This window comes from Arachis hypogaea, chromosome 1 (assembly GCF_003086295.3).
Source record: "Arachis hypogaea cultivar Tifrunner chromosome 1, arahy.Tifrunner.gnm2.J5K5, whole genome shotgun sequence".
Classification (NCBI taxonomy): Eukaryota; Viridiplantae; Streptophyta; class Magnoliopsida; order Fabales; family Fabaceae; genus Arachis; species Arachis hypogaea.
In genome coordinates, this window is record NC_092036.1 from 93,451,339 (window position 1) to 93,467,184 (window position 15,846).

The 15,846-nt window shown below is 34.6% G+C and overlaps 2 protein-coding genes across 4 annotated transcripts; both read left to right on the forward strand.

Annotated features, from left to right (window-relative positions):
* The first annotated feature begins 540 nt into the window (after positions 1 to 540).
* Positions 541 to 3,822, forward strand: LOC112696199 (DNA repair protein RAD51 homolog). Of its 2 annotated transcripts, none has more exons than XM_025748839.3 (9): positions 541 to 964; positions 1,330 to 1,474; positions 1,604 to 1,714; positions 1,814 to 1,905; positions 2,223 to 2,317; positions 2,440 to 2,505; positions 2,895 to 3,024; positions 3,206 to 3,327; positions 3,416 to 3,822. In XM_025748839.3, exons 1-9 carry the CDS (start codon positions 863 to 865, stop codon positions 3,537 to 3,539), a joined length of 987 nt encoding a protein of 328 aa, XP_025604624.1. In that variant the 5' UTR covers positions 541 to 862; the 3' UTR covers positions 3,540 to 3,822. The 2 variants fall into 2 exon arrangements, with proteins under 2 accessions (XP_025604624.1, XP_025604615.1); XM_025748830.3 differs by having other exon boundaries at positions 606 to 964; positions 2,392 to 2,505.
* A 668-nt stretch (positions 3,823 to 4,490) lies between these two features.
* Positions 4,491 to 14,117, forward strand: LOC112696214 (conserved oligomeric Golgi complex subunit 3). Of its 2 annotated transcripts, none has more exons than XM_025748855.3 (25): positions 4,491 to 4,752; positions 4,953 to 5,036; positions 5,138 to 5,245; positions 5,339 to 5,383; positions 5,470 to 5,544; positions 5,652 to 5,747; positions 6,104 to 6,181; positions 6,864 to 6,949; positions 7,104 to 7,170; positions 7,330 to 7,392; positions 7,480 to 7,581; positions 7,720 to 7,824; positions 7,931 to 8,023; positions 9,168 to 9,256; positions 9,824 to 10,043; positions 10,560 to 10,646; positions 11,253 to 11,369; positions 11,460 to 11,492; positions 11,695 to 11,781; positions 11,852 to 11,914; positions 12,148 to 12,264; positions 12,694 to 12,786; positions 13,006 to 13,131; positions 13,341 to 13,441; positions 13,600 to 14,117. In XM_025748855.3, exons 1-25 carry the CDS (start codon positions 4,669 to 4,671, stop codon positions 13,727 to 13,729), a joined length of 2,349 nt encoding a protein of 782 aa, XP_025604640.1. In that variant the 5' UTR covers positions 4,491 to 4,668; the 3' UTR covers positions 13,730 to 14,117. The 2 variants fall into 2 exon arrangements, with proteins under 2 accessions (XP_025604640.1, XP_025604634.1); XM_025748849.3 differs by having other exon boundaries at positions 4,498 to 4,752; positions 4,866 to 5,036.
* Positions 14,118 to 15,846: the final 1,729 nt, after the last annotated feature.

Consider the following 15,846-nt stretch of genomic DNA (forward strand, 5'->3'; position numbering starts at 1 on the left):
CAGTGGGTGAGACTACCTATAAAGACACTCTGATGCTAAAGTCAGTATACGTAAGGAGTGGAATAGATTCCTCTTCATTTATACTCTATACTCGGATGAATCCTCTACGATTAGGCCCACCTGCATGGAAGCTTCTGCTAGCTGTTTATGTTTCCTCTGTGGAACGAGAGGTGACGCGCATATCGTCTCAGTTCGGGTCCATCAACCCAACGGATCAGTGACTTGTGACCGAACCCGAAATCCTTAATGGACTAGGCCGGAACAGATCCTATTATCACTAAACCACATCGGGCGGGTTTTGATTTGTGCTAATGCTTTCTTTTAGTTCATTTTGGGCAAAACAGTGTTTTTCACTTTTTTTATTTTTATCATTCTGTGTAAAAGCATTTCCAAAATACAGAATATGGTTAGTTCTATATATATGTTTGTTTTTGTCATGGTACTATTTATATACATTTCACTGGGTTTTCTTAACTACTCAAAAAGAGTAAGTGTTTGGGCGTAAGCCCAATATATTTGGTCAAAAAGAATAATTGTTTATCACGGTAGACTAGCAAGCAGTCCTCTCCTCACCCTAAGGGCTAAGCTTGTTGAGGAAGCTTATTCTCATTAATTGTTTTGGCGCCCCTCCCAACTCTTTTTGAATTCCCGCATTTCCCCCCGGTACCTCCGACCTCTTTCGCCATTTCCATTATCTCTTCTTCCTTCTCCTCTCTTCAAAGTGTTGTCTGATTTTCTGCCCGTGTACTGTGTAGAATTCACCTTCTTCCTCTCAGCCCCCCCACTTCTCTCTTTTCTCCCCACGTTTCAAAAAGACTATTTTTCTTTCTCTGGGGGGTTCTATCATACTCCTGAATCAGACATGTCAGCAAGCATTGAGCAGCAGCGCAACCAGAGAAGTGTTCAACAGCATGAAGAAGCCGAAGAGGTTCAACATGGACCTTTCCCTGTTGAACAGCTTCAGGTCACTAATCACCTTTTTTCTTCCACTTTTGTTCTCTTCAAATTACTTCTTTTATGCTACCTAATCACATATTTTTACCCTAATTGCTAATTGGTTGTAATTTTTTAGTGAAAAGTTCAGTCTTTCTTATGACTTCGATGCCCCATTTCATCTAATTTCGTAGCTATGATTGCTTTTTCATCGATGTGTTTTCCTTTGGTAGTTGTCCCTTTTTACTATGGGTCTTGTTTATGTTACTCCTTTATCTGTTTTGGAATTACCCTAGGATACTATATTGTTGGTGCTTCAATTTACAGCTTAGTGATCACAGTAGGTGATGATTTGACTGTTTGAGTCCCTAATGCGGGTATTTACTATTTACACAGGCATCAGGCATAGCTGCCTTAGACATTAAGAAGCTTAAAGATGCAGGTATTTGCACTGTTGAATCTGTTGCTTACACTCCTAGGAAGGATCTGTTGCAAATTAAAGGTATCAGTGAGGCTAAAGTTGACAAGATTATTGAAGCAGGTATGCACCTCCTGATATATTTTACTTTGCTAATACGGTATTTTCTTCAATTTCAACACTCAAGCGCATCAGCTATTAGCACATTAATTGTGAAGCCGTACTGATCTTCTGATGCTTGTTTATTGACAGCTACTAAGTTGGTGCCTATGGGTTTTACTAGTGCGAGCCAGCTCCATGCTCAGCGGATGGAGATCATCCAGATAACAACTGGATCAAGAGAGCTTGACAAGATATTGGAAGGTGAGACATCTCTAATAAAGGCATTGCTTACAAGTGGATTTTATGGATTGTGTTTTTCATTGATGAAGTGTCATAATTCAATATGATTTCTTCTACTAGGAGGAATTGAAACAGGTTCTATCACTGAGTTGTATGGTGAATTTCGATGTGGGAAGACTCAGTTATGTCACACTCTCTGTGTCACTTGCCAAGTATGTAGTTTCCATTTTCTTCACTGTTGTAGTAGTGCTTTTGTATCGTGTGGTAGCTGAACATAGACAAAACGATAATCTCTCTTTCGCTTAGTTTGCAGTAGTTAGACTATATCCATGGAGAATAATTGTTTTCTACCGCATATAGTTTTAAATTTGTGTTATTGTTGGTATAAAAATTGAATTAGAGAAGGTTTAGTGTCATGGTGAATGTCTAGTTCTCATCTAGTTGAGTCATGGCATGAATGTCTAGGTCTCATCTATGTGTCACTGTATTTTTCCATTCCCTAATATTCATTTTATTGTTTATGCTGTAGTTGCCCCTGGATCAAGGAGGTGGTGAGGGCAAAGCTATGTACATCGATGCTGAGGGTACATTTAGGCCTCAACGACTCTTACAGATAGCTGATAGGTATAATGATTGTTGATATGAACTTGGTGTCATCCTATGTTTGTACTCCATATTAACATTGCCAAAAGCTTCAGGTTTGGATTGAATGGGGCTGATGTATTGGAAAATGTTGCTTATGCTAGAGCGTACAACACAGATCATCAATCACGCCTTTTGCTTGAAGCAGCATCAATGATGGTGGAAACAAGGTGTGACTTCTGATGGTTCCCTTTTTTTTAAACAGTGGAGTACTGTTTAGATAAGCCAAAGTCAGGGTTTATATTTCAGTTGATGCATATTGATGCACAAGTGTGTCATGTCATAATCATAACTTCTTTCATATTGAATTCTTGATTAATCATTAGCTAATAACTAGCTTCAATAAATAATAACCGCCTAAGTGGCTTTTGTTTTTCTTTTCATATATTTCCAATGTCTATAAGATTATCCATGACTAGTGCCTGATCCAATGAGTGAAGAAGCTCAATTTGTTAATGTGTTTCTGTATTGAGTTGTCCAAATTGGACTTTGGAATCCTTGTTTGCATGGGTTGCAAAAAGTTGCTTGTGAAACTTACAGTTCAAGGCTGTTTGAACAGGTTTGCTGTAATGATAGTAGACAGTGCTACTGCTCTCTATAGGACAGATTTCTCCGGGAGGGGGGAGCTTTCAGCTCGGCAAATGCACCTAGCGAAGTTCCTTAGGAGCCTTCAAAAGATAGCAGATGAGGTAAGAAGGTCCATGTGGGCTGGAAAGTAGCTAACCTTGTTTTTAATTTTTTGAACTGATTTGATGATATGGTTTAGATTGCTGACTATATGACAATATGTACGACTTTTCTTAGTAAAACAGAACAAACTTTTCTGTGATTCAAACACAGCTAATAAATAGTTATGTACTTCTATTGCAGTTTGGTGTGGCTGTTGTCATAACAAACCAAGTAGTTTCACAAGTAGACGGTTCTGCAGTCTTTGCTGGGCCTCAAATCAAGCCTATTGGAGGCAACATTATGGCTCATGCCACCACTACAAGGTTCAAAGTCGAAAACAATGTGTTTTTACTTATAATTATGGCCCAGCTTGGTTCTTACGCTGCAAGTTAATTAATTTATTAAATGCAGGCTAGCTCTGAGGAAAGGAAGAGGAGAAGAGCGCATCTGTAAAGTGATAAGTTCTCCTTGTTTAGCTGAAGGTGAAGCCAGGTTTCAGATCTGTGGCGAAGGAGTCTCAGATGTTAAAGACTGACAAATGTTACCAAGGTTTTTTTTTCTTCTTTTTTTGGAAAGGAAAAAAGGGGGGGGGGGGGTGTTGATATTCATGGGTATTTCAATGTCAAATTTTGCAGTATAGCTGTCTGGTGGCTGCTATTTCAGTTTGAAAGTTGGTGAATGTTTTTGTGATATCTTTCATAAATTCGTTGCTGTGATGTGATGGTCATGAAGATAGAAATTTGTGTGAATTGAAGTGTAGGAATTGTAATGTTCAATGTTAGCTAGACCAGCAAAGTATGGATTACGCTTTGTGCACATTGCGTTTCTTACATGTACGGAAACGGGACACTAGTGAGATACAAAATTATATATTTGATAGATGAAATGTGAAAGAAATATTAAATTAGTATATTTTATAATTTTTCTGACAAAAAAGATATAAACACACTAATAAGAGACTTTTTATTTTTTATTTTAAAGTGAATAACTATTTTTTATTATGAAAAATTTAGTTGTTGATAAATCTATCTATTAAAAAAAAATTGACATTATATCTATGAAAGATGAATTTAATTGACAAAAATATTTAAATTCTAAAAAAATATTCAAAAACTCTAAATTATTTTTACTAATCTCACTTAACACAATCCTGCATTCCCAACTACAACTCTAATTCTAACCTTACTCGGTGCCTAATCTCGAACCGTCCGTTTATCTGAACAAACCATGAAAGTAAACATGTGTTTAATTATTGACCGTCACTTAATGCGTTGCAAATTTCATACGCATTAAAACGGAAGATAGGCTTTTTCTTATCCTTGCTGCGGGTTTTGCTCTGGCCCGTTGATTTTCATTTTCAGACGGATCCAACCAAGCCAGAGTGCCAGACCCCACCTTAGGCCCAAACAAAAACGCACATAACCCCCCTCCAAAAAATGAGAAAAAAAAAAAACAGAAGATATAGAATGGTAAACAAAACGCAGCGTTTGCTTAGAGGCACAACGCACAACGGCACAAGACAAAGAGGCTAACCTGGTCGTTGCAGCGGGTTCAGGTGTTACCTTATCGTAAGGACGCAGAGAGAGAGAGAGAGAGAGAGAGAGAGAGAGAGAGCAAGGTGAAGGGGAAGAAGGTAAAGGAGAAGGAAGAAGGAAAAAGAGGAAATGGGAAGCAGAGGTCCACCTCAAAGCCTTCCCAGTTCAGCTGCCTTTTCCAGAGGTTACAACTTCGCTTCCACTTGGGAACAGGTTTCTCTCTCTACTCTCTCTCTCTCTCTCTCTTTCTCTCTCCAGTCTTGTAGATCTTGTCTTCAACCATCCACTAACATCACTTCACCCCATTCTCTTCCCAAATCCACCAGATCTGCATCGTTGTGCTCACTGATCTAATTCCGTATGCTAAGTTGGAATTTGATGTGTGTGTGTATGTAATTATTTTTTTTCCCCAGAATGCGCCTTTGACAGAACATCAACAAGCAGCCATTATATCCCTCTCTCATGCCGTTTCTGAACGACCCCTCCCTCTCAAGCTGGTAATGCCCCCTTATTACTTCTACTACAATCAGAAGCTTTTCTCATCGCCACCAACTCTTGTTTTCTGATTCACAACATATAATAAATTGAATTTACGTAGGCTCAGGAGAATGCGTCGGTGCAAGACACTGCCTTGACGGTTAAAACCAAGGATAGCTCGTTCGATGATAATGGTGCTGTTCAGACTGTTATGGTCAACACCAATCAAGTACCTTACCCACCTTATCGTCATCTGATTCTATGGTCTTGCCTGTTAACCGGTGATTATTGAAATAATTGTTGATATCCTCTATTGCTGCAGTTTTACAAATGGTTTACGGATCTTGAATCTGCCATGAAATCAGAGGTTAGTGTGGTGATCTCTTGAAATTGCAGTTGGTAAAATTTTGGTTGTGGAGTGCAACTTAAATTTATTCTGTTATCCGTTTGTAGACGGAAGAGAAATATCAACATTATGTGAACACTCTAACGGAGCGGATACAAACATGTGATGATATTCTCCAACAGGTGATTTATATATAACATGGTTATGGTTGGTGGTTAGTTGTAGCAATCTAATTTTTTGACTGTTCTTTTCTTACAGTTTCCCATTTGTACTTCTTGAACTCATGCAGGTTGATGACACCCTAGACTTATTCAATGAGCTACAATTGCAGCATCAGGCAGTAGCTACAAAGACTAAAACGCTTCATGATGCGTGTGATAGACTGGTATGGTTTCGTTGCTTATCACCCAATCTGGTTTTTTATTTTCTAATAAGAATTGGTTGCCGTAATCTCTTATTACTTCGAAAATATTGCCAGCTGGTGGGGTATAGGTTCATGTGTATATTAAACTAATAAATAAGAAATTCAGTTAATGCAAGGTGGGAAGTTGGAGAGTTTAGGTTGCTTTGCTACATTTTTCTGTATATTCCGTTTTAAAAATTTCAGCTGAGGATAGGTGAATTCTTTGTATCTGTTATCTCTAGTGGGAGGTTGAGAATGATTTAGTTTTTGACTCGGCCACCTTTGTTTCTTCTTTAGCTGAAATAACTGATTTTCTGTTGTATATTTTCCGATTACAGGTACAAGAGAAGCAAAGACTAATTGATTTTGCGGATGCACTTCGTAGTAAACTCAACTACTTTGACGAACTGGAGAATGTAAGGTTTGACTGCTGGCTTGACTGGAGCTTTTCTTAGATTTTTTCTCCATCTTATCTGTTTTTTTATCTATTGATATAATAGGATATTACTCTTTGAAGAGATTGATTATGATAATATAATAGTATATTCAAAATACATAGGCATATACATAGGATGGTGCCATTATGGTAGATATCATGACAGTGCAACTATGAGTGCAAGTACTAATGATTTCCCACAGAGCATGTAATTAAGGAGGAATTTTCTACCTTAGTTTTTTCAAACACTGTAAAATAAATTTCATATGTATGTCTAGGTTGGACAATTTTAAAATTTTTCCCTTTCATCGTTTTAATGGATTGGGCTAACAGAAAATTGTGCTGTGGATTTCAGATATATTATATGCTGCAGATGATTAGCACCCCTTGCATTTATTATTTCTATATCATACATTTGTTGCTTCAATTGTGCCTTTTTTATTGGCATATTACACTTTTATCATTTTTGGTAGGGATGTTATTTGTACTAAAACACTTAATTGATGTAAATTGTAATGATAACTTTGTTGGCATTACTGCTATGAGTTATCAAACAGCTCTTAATGCTGCTGTTTTAGCATAGTTGTAAAGGCATTGCAAAGCTGCAAATTTTTATTGATTCTACAAGTGATTATTTGGCTTGTTTAAATTCTTCTCTGCAGGTTGCTACGAATTTTTATTCTCCAAACATGAATGTTGGAAATGAGAACTTTCTCCCACTTCTCAAAAGGCTTGATGAATGCATCTCGTGAGTAAATATCAAGTTTAATTCTTGTATGTTGTTATATTGGCATATTCAGGTTATATTATGTCACTAGGTGATAATAACGGGAGCTTTATCTTCTTTTTGTAATTGAACATTGTATGTGATCATTGGCTTTTTTTTTTAACCCATATTGAAGGTATGTTGAAAGCAACCCACAGTATGCAGAATCCAGTGTTTACTTGCTTAAATTTAGACAACTTCAGGTATTTAAATTTATTTATATGAATTGTTAGGTAACTTTAGCAAACAGTATGTGCCACTTTTGTCCTTCTTTCTATGGTTCAAACTCCTGCTATATCTCATATTTGTATGCGCAGCTTTGAATGATTTGAAAATTTTGTTTTTTTTTTTTTTTTTTATAGTCCAGAGCACTTGGCATGATGCGCTCCCACGTATTGGCTGTTCTTAAAGGTGCCTCTTCTCAGGTAAGGATTATACATATGCATTCTCTAAGGACATAAATATTTAGAATTTGATGGTAAAGAAAGCTGATATATATACCCTCACATCAGGTCCAGGAATCAATACGTGGAAGTGGGGGTGGCAAAGCATCCATCTCTGAGGGAGTAGAGGCATCTGTAATATATGTTCGCTTCAAGGCAGCAGCAAGTGAGGTAAACCTCTCTCTCACTCTCTCTGAAAATAAATATATGGATTGAACATATGGTAGCTGGTCATCTGTAACAAATGCGCCTTTTCGAAGTAGATAGCTAGTTATTTGTACATCCAATGAAAAATTGTAACTTTTGCAGCTTAAGACGCTACTTGAAGAAATTGAAAGCAGGTCTTCAAGGAAGGAATATGGTCAAATGCTGGCAGAATGCCACAAATTGTACTGTGAGCAACGCCTCTCGTTGGTGAGAAGACACATTTTTATAAATTGTCTGTGCTCCCCCCCAACAAAAAAAAAAAACATTTTATTGGGCCAACTGATTGCAAGATTTTTTATTTTATTCCTTACAGATAAGAAATATTGTTCATCGGCGGATATCAGAGTTTTCCAAGAAAGAGTCCTTGCCATCATTGACTAGATCAGGATGTGCATATCTCCTACAGGTAATGTTATTATGTTTTTCTATGGCCTTTTGGTCATTGGTTTTCTGTGTTGTTCATAGAGAAGGCAATTTTCATATATTCTAAGTATTTAGGTTGCCTTTAAATAGTGCTAAAAAGTAGCATCACACACCAACGCAAGCAATCATGGGTAAAAATGAGGGCGGAGACAATAAAAATGGCGAAGTGCATTCTGGAGGCAGTTTTTTGAAAAGATAACTTTCAAAAAAAGATTCTTTTTATAATAATAAAATATGTTTCTTTATAAAAGTTTCAAATCTTTTTTTGATTAAAGAAAAAATTTATTTGGATGAAGTGATGAAGAGTGGAAGAGTACAAAGAGATCAAGCTTTCTGATCTCTCAACATTTTGAGAGTTTACAAAAGAAGTTATGACCGAGAGAGAAACTTTGCTTAAAATGTTGTATTTTACACCAAATGGTGATCAAACAGCTAATTTTATCACGCAAAACCTGGTTGTTCGAGAATTAGCCATTGAAGATATGATAGTTATGTTTCAACCAAATGCATCAAACTCTGGCATAGATTTTGTATATTGCCACTATCATTTGGCTCCAGCAAAATTAGTTGACTGGAACTGATCCAAGGTTTTAGGGCAATTCAATGCTTACCATGGATAATGAACAAAGTAACTCATAAAAAGTTAGCCACATGACAGTGCAAAAACAAATTTGTGGAACTGATTGGACCCTTTGTAGACGTAACACACACATTAAGCAAATAAGTACCCTACGCCTTACGAATCTTCAGCATGATAATGGTGTTTATTCTCTTAAGCACAGGTGTCCAAATAAAGGATTTAACCTTAAAAGGAACTTGAACTTTCAGATGGATTATTTAAGGTAGGAAGTCCAATTCAGGGGTTAAGAGACCTAAAGCTTTTTATTTGGGCTAGAGGACTCTATCTTTTAAATTTTAGATGGATTATGCTTAACATTGCAAATTGTTTACTGTTTTGAACTGAGCATGTAATATCATACAAAGCATACATATTGTCAGCAGGGGAAAGAAAAAAGTTCTTGCAACTATTCTATTTATATGTTATAATAAACGTGAAAATTTAAATGATGTTACTTGCCTCATATTGTTATGGCTGAAGGGCTTAATAGTTGTAATTTGAAGTGCAGGTCTGTCAACTTGAGCACCAGCTCTTTGATCATTTTTTTCCAGCTTCTTCAAAGGATATTTCAAGTTTAGCTCCATTAATGGATCCTTTGTAAGATACTCCTTCTGTCTGTAAGAATAATACAGGATATCTTGCTATGGGCGATTTTACACCGGGCCTCTGATTAATGGGCCTTAAATTAGGAGGGAGTTAGTTAGAAGAGTATAATAGAAGGTGAAGGAGAGTAAGGGATCCTTTGTGTTTTCATATTCAGCAATATTACACGCTTTCTATAGTATTCTGAAACATTTCTTATCAGCGGGGTCTTGGGAAATGCTCTGCGCATGTAACGATGCGCAAGTAGTGGTGATTGTGTGTTCTAGTTCTTTTTGGATTTCCTTCTTGTGATCAATGAAAGAGTAGTACTCATCCACAAAATGATGATTTTTTTTCCTTTTATTTAGGAAACTGAGCCAATTTGATACAATAAATATAATAAAAACAAAAATAAGCCTTGCTGAGGTTGTTGATGCCTCTCATCTTATATATGATCCTGTATTTCTCTTTATTTGTTCTTTTCATTATTTGTGAATGTTATTCTTCAAAAGAAAAATTTCCATACAAAGCAAACTGAGTATGCGTCTATCGTTCTCATGGTTTGATAAATTTTGCTTGCAGGTCAACATATTTGTATGACACACTGCGTCCGAAACTTGTTCATGAAACAAATATCGACTTTCTTTGTGAACTTGTTGATATACTTAAAGTGGAGGTCCTGGGGGAACAGCCTAGTAGGAAGAGCGAATCCTTAGCTGGCCTTCGTCCTACATTTGAGAGAATTTTAGCAGATGTACATGAACGACTGACTTTCCGTGCTCGAACTCATATCCATGATGAGGTATTCAATGTTAAATGTTGAATTGTGCCAATTTCATTCATATATTATATTTCAGTCTTTCATACTTCCCCCCTTTTGTGAAAGAAATTGGACCCTTTTTGCCCTCGTTAATTGGTAAAAGCTCTTGGTTTTGTTTCACAAATGAAGGGTCTGGTAATCTGATCGTGTTGAGGTTTTCAACGACAATGTTTTTCTCTGTTTACCTAGTTGGCTTTTAGTTAATCGAGTCTTGATTTATTGGTTCAACAAAGCATATAAATATCTACAACCATGTACAATATGAAATCGTAGCATGGATATCCACAAATCACATGTTGCATGTCTAGGGTTTAAAGTACTTCCAGGCATACCTAGATTACTGAAGTAAATGATTGCCAACCATATATTACTATTTATTTTTTCTTGTGAGTTGATAACTTTCTGGATCACCATATTTTTACCCTTGATGTGGTTTTATGATAGTTTCTTTTCTTATATCTTGATTTTGGGAAACCTCTTTTTGGGATAAATTTATAGATTGCGAATTACATACCATCTAAAGAGGACTTGGACTACCCTGAAAAGCTGATGAGATCTGCTGAAAGTACATCTGAGATCAATCCTGTAAAGTGCCTTTACCTCTAATTTCTTCTTTTTACTTGATTATAGATAATTTATCTGTTAATGCTTCTTGGTATTGCTTACTATTGTATGCTGATTTTCTTGTAATAATGCTGATTAGACTAATTTTATGTTATGATTTTTTGGTGTTTATTGCTGCCTTTGTTGATTACTTTTATTTTTTTTTAAATAATATTTTCTTCTGCTATGAAGTTACCTTTTCGGAACTGGAAATTGAAATGACTTATGCTATATTAAATATGATGCCAAGGAATGATAGATTTTTCTGTCAGTTTTCACCCTATGGTGGGTGAAGCAGGCTATTCTTCCCAGAATCCCTTATTCGTTATGATAAGTTTCTTTTAGGTATCGAATAAGAGCTGTTAATAATTCAAGAACATGTCATTTCCTTGTAGCATTCACATGCATGCTACACTTGTATTTGTGGTGTAGCATAGTTCTTATTTCACCGTGTACTGGATATTTCAACTTCTGTTTTGTGGTTATTGTGTAATGTTTTCCTGTAGTCACTCTTGGAAAATTGCCATATATTCCAGGATGCAATTCTATTTTGTTTTCCCTATTTTACAATTTGCTTTAAATTTGCAGGCGGATGGCAACCCAGACATATTTAAGACATGGTATCCACCGCTAGAGAAAACTATATCATGTCTTTCAAAGTTGTATCAATGTTTAGAGTCAGAAGTTTTTACAGGTTTAGCGCAGGTATAGTATGTTTAATCTGTTTGTCTTGTGTAATTGTATTCTCTTTCGTTAAATGTTTAACTCATGATCAGTTTTTGTTATTCCAAGCAGGAAGCAGTGGAAGTTTGCTCAACTTCTATTCAGGTAAGGCAAAAATGAGCTATGCAGTGTAATATCATGATTATGGTTGAATGTGAAATATAAATATAGATGTTACAAAGGAAGTGTTTCTCATTATCTATATAAAAGACATGCTTTCTTTTTATCATTGATTATTTGGATTTGATGACTGTCCTTCGAATATTAGCTTTGTTGATAATTGGTGCTTCAATCTTGTCTACCACAGAAAGCAAGTAAATTAGTTGCAAAGAGATCATCTCAAATGGACGGACAGCTCTTCTTAATAAAGCATCTTTTAATTTTAAGGGAGCAGGTAATATTGAATATTTACTATAAACACTTGGGAGGTTATATAATTTGAGGAATCATTTTTTGTGTTCCAGATTGCACCTTTCAATATTGAATTTTCAGTCACACAGAAGGAACTTGATTTCTCTCACGTCCTGGTTAGTGTTTCTTAAAGTAATAGTATGCATTCTAAGCTGAGTGCAATATCTTACATAATTCAAAGTCAGTATAGGACTTATGAAAATTCTCTCTGCTATTGGTTTCCCTACAAATATTACTGTCATCACCAAAACATAATTTGCTTTTTTAGTCACTGATTTAATTTTCGTATCACTGATATAGTATGTTAAAGGATACTCTAATTTACATGTGAATACACTGTATGGTTCAGGAGCATCTACAAAGACTCTTGAGAGGTCAAGCTTCAATATTTGAGTGGTCAAGATCAACTTCATTGGCGAGGACATTGTCTCCTAGGGTTTTGGAAAACCAAATTGACACCAAGAAGGTTAGTAACCGTGGACCTAAAATTGTTTGTTGAATGATTTGTAATGGAAATCTCTTCTTGATGTTTTGGTCATCCATTCTTAGTTACGTTATCCTCATGTCAAATTATATAACAAACTTTGAAATATTAATCAACCATGACCATCCTTATGTTCCGTAACTTGGTCCCCGAATATAATTATTTCATTCCTTGTTATAGTTAAACCAGCAAAGATGTAATTGTCAGAAAAGATGAGGACATAAAGGGAGTATATCAACCCCTAAAACTACATATTAACCTTGGACTTAAAGGGAGTCTATCAAGTATCAAGCCCTATAAATATAGACTACATATAACAGCCCTTTATTCGTTTGTCACATTGGTCTCTGAATCACTGTATTACTTCATATGAGGCATAATATATATAGACTTATCTATTTTCCATTTCAGGAGTTGGAGAAAAGCCTTAAAGCCACCTGTGAGGAGTTCATCATGTCAGTCACCAAGTTAGTTGTGGATCCTTTACTATCATTTGTTACAAAGGTTTGTGTCAGTAACCAAGTTATTTCAGTTGTCAGCTCATGAACTTTTAAAAGATTCATCGCATTTATTTGAAGGCACTTTGTAAACATTTCTTAGAATTATTCCAATATATATGTAAATATTGAAAATTTCACGTCGTGGTCATTAACTACATTTTTCATTTGGTATTATTGTTTATAAAATACTGCTTCTAGAAATCAACCAATTTTGTTTTTGTAGGTTACAGCAGTTAAAGTTGCATTATCTTCAGGTGGTCAAAATCCAAAGCTTGATTCAGTTATGACCAAACCTCTAAAGGATCAGGCTTTCGCTACCCCAGATAAGGTCGCCGAACTAGCTCAGAAGGTTTGTCATCAGAGTTTTGTACTTTCTTTATTCATTGTTAATGTTATACTGGTTTCTGAATTGTGTGTTTATTTTTCCAAACTACCTACTTATGGATAGATGTGATGTTTTTTTCCGTCGAAGTTTGTGAATCTTGTTTTTTATTTATTTATTTTTGAGAAATATGAGTATTTATCCTTCATAATTGTTGTTCTGTGCTCTTCTAATAGGTCAGGACTGCTATTCACGAGCAACTGCCAGGGGTAATAGAAAAGATGAAGCTTTATTTGCAAAATCCATCAACAAGAACAATACTTTTCAAGCCAATAAAGTAAGATTTGATGTGATTTAGAATAAGAGTTATGCTTATTCTTGGTTGTTTTTTTATATATGGATTTGACAGGTTTGTGTTTTAAACTTTGTTAACATCCTTTAGATATGCATGAATCTGACCAATCTTTAAATGCTGTTATACTCATCTTCGTGTAGGACAAATATTATTGAAGCACATACGCAAGTACAGTCCCTCTTACAAGCAGAATACGCGACTGAAGAGATCAAGATTATTAATCTAAAATCCATACAGGAACTGCAAACTGAGCTAGATAATCTTCTCTAAATGATATTATTATTACATTCTAGATAATTTTGTAAAATTATTAGCAAGAGGCAGCAGATTCGCCTTCTTGCCAGAGGATCATGTGCAATTTTGTTTTTAAACATATATACCGGTTGACATTTTTTTGTAGTACAATTTTTTCGTTAGTTAGCAACCAACCACATTTTTTTCCGGCGTATTGTCGCCAGTGTTATTTTTGTAAGACAAAGTTGGTCTTGGATCTGCGTGACTGTTTAAAAAAATGGTTCATATGTTTCAGGAGCTTTAAGTTCTGTCATGTGTAAGGTACAAAGAACAATATTTGTAACGTCCTCACGGGAAGGGGAGACGACACTTCTCCAATTTCAATCATTCAATATAAAGTTCTAAGTAAGTTCTTGCTGATCTATATATGTATGTTGCAGTCGATTCTGTGCTCCTAGAATGGTTTTTAACTAGACGTCTGTGTAACGCAAAGAAAACATGTGAACAAATAAATTTAACAATTTTTCAAGATATCACGAAAATGTGGATCAATTATTTTTATTTTTTAAAATGCCAATTAGACGACTCCTAGAATTTTAACAACCAACAGTAAAATCACTTTGTTTTCCTTCAAATTTTAATTATTTTAAAACTATTTTTGTTATTTAGCTTATTTCACGTTTATTTAACTATTTGCTCGTAAAATAAATATTTTTATTCTTATGTTCTGGAATTACAGACTGAGTTATTCAAAAACAAAATAATAAAATAATAATAATAATAATAATAATAATAATAATAATAATAATAATGTATCTTTTCATCTTGTATTATCATTTCCCAAAAATTCAACACACAAGCTCTAAGTATCCAATTATGAAGTCTTTGTCGATATTTATTAGTAGATGATATTTAATATTCAAACTTAGAATTGGTTGAGTTAAAATGATATTTTAGTAATTAGTAGGAAGAATTGTTTTAATACGAACAATACTTTTTGGGAGGAATGAATCTTCTCATTTTTTTTTTCAACTGAGAGTATGAAGTGTGATTTTTAACTTTTTAATATTTTTTCTTGGTCTCACCTATAAAATGTATGGTAAGAAATCACATTTTATCCCCTCAAGTCGTGAGAAAAAAATTAAAAGAATCCAATCCCGACCATTAAATCTTATATTAGATAAATTTTAATTAGGTCCTTTTTAACTATTTTTTGCTAAATAATACATATTTTTTGGAATATTCATTTTTGTATTTGATATAAGATGGATTAGAGAATATTCTAAGAGCAAACTTTTAGTATCATTGTATTTTTTTAAATAACAATTAATAAGAATTTTATTATAAATTTTTATCTAATATAGAGATTCAATTATTAAACTTTATAAAGACCTAATTAAAAATTTAATAAAAATATAAAAACTAGGAACATAATTAAACCTTGAAAGAAATACCACCATAGTTGAATTGCTTACACTTACCTACGTTTGTATCTAACTTGAGTAGTAGATAAAATGATTCATCAAATAAAACATGTATAACTAGAAAATGGATGTTTAAAACAACCGTAATTTCTATCGGTAGAAATATAATTAGTGGTATTGAAAAAGAAGAATAAAAAATTATTGTTATAGAAGTAAGTGAATTCGAAGTTATTACTGTAAAATAAGTGAAACTAGAGAATAACAAATTCTTAAAAGAGCTTGTGGCAAGTTTATAAATTACAAAGTGTAATTAGCTCAATGGAGAGACTACTTTGCAACTTTGGTCTACCTTTTAACACGTAGATGTGAAAGTGAAGCAAAATTGCTGATGCCTGTGCCCGCGCATATATTACATACTTTGCTTTGGAATATTTAGATTCTGTCAAACCTAGTTTTGATCTTTGTAATATCTTAAAAATTCATAATTACTGAAGTTTAATGAAAACAACTGTCAAAATGGTTGAGAACAAGTCATATCCATCTCTGGGCATACTTATGCACAAGATTTGTCGAGAGGCATAACACCAAACTCTAACAGATTAAAATCTGAAACTTTTTCGTCTTTTATTTATAGGTGCTTCATTGGCCTCCATTTTAGTAGGTGTCTTTATATTTTAAAGATATATTATTTTATAAACCCTAGTTTTCTAATCCATGTAGTTCTTTTGA

Coding starts and splice junctions, on each gene's coding strand:
- LOC112696214 (XM_025748849.3), top strand. CDS start 4,669: ATGGGAAGCAGAGGTCCACCTCAAAGCCTTCCCAGTTCAGCTGCCTTT. Junction 7,393..7,479: donor TTAAAGGTGCCTCTTCTCAG/GTAAGGATTATA, acceptor CCCTCACATCAG/GTCCAGGAATCAATACGTGG. Junction 12,787..13,005: donor TACTATCATTTGTTACAAAG/GTTTGTGTCAGT, acceptor TTGTTTTTGTAG/GTTACAGCAGTTAAAGTTGC.
- LOC112696199 (XM_025748830.3), top strand. CDS start 863: ATGTCAGCAAGCATTGAGCAGCAGCGCAACCAGAGAAGTGTTCAACAG. Junction 965..1,329: donor TCCCTGTTGAACAGCTTCAG/GTCACTAATCAC, acceptor CTATTTACACAG/GCATCAGGCATAGCTGCCTT. Junction 2,506..2,894: donor TCAATGATGGTGGAAACAAG/GTGTGACTTCTG, acceptor CTGTTTGAACAG/GTTTGCTGTAATGATAGTAG.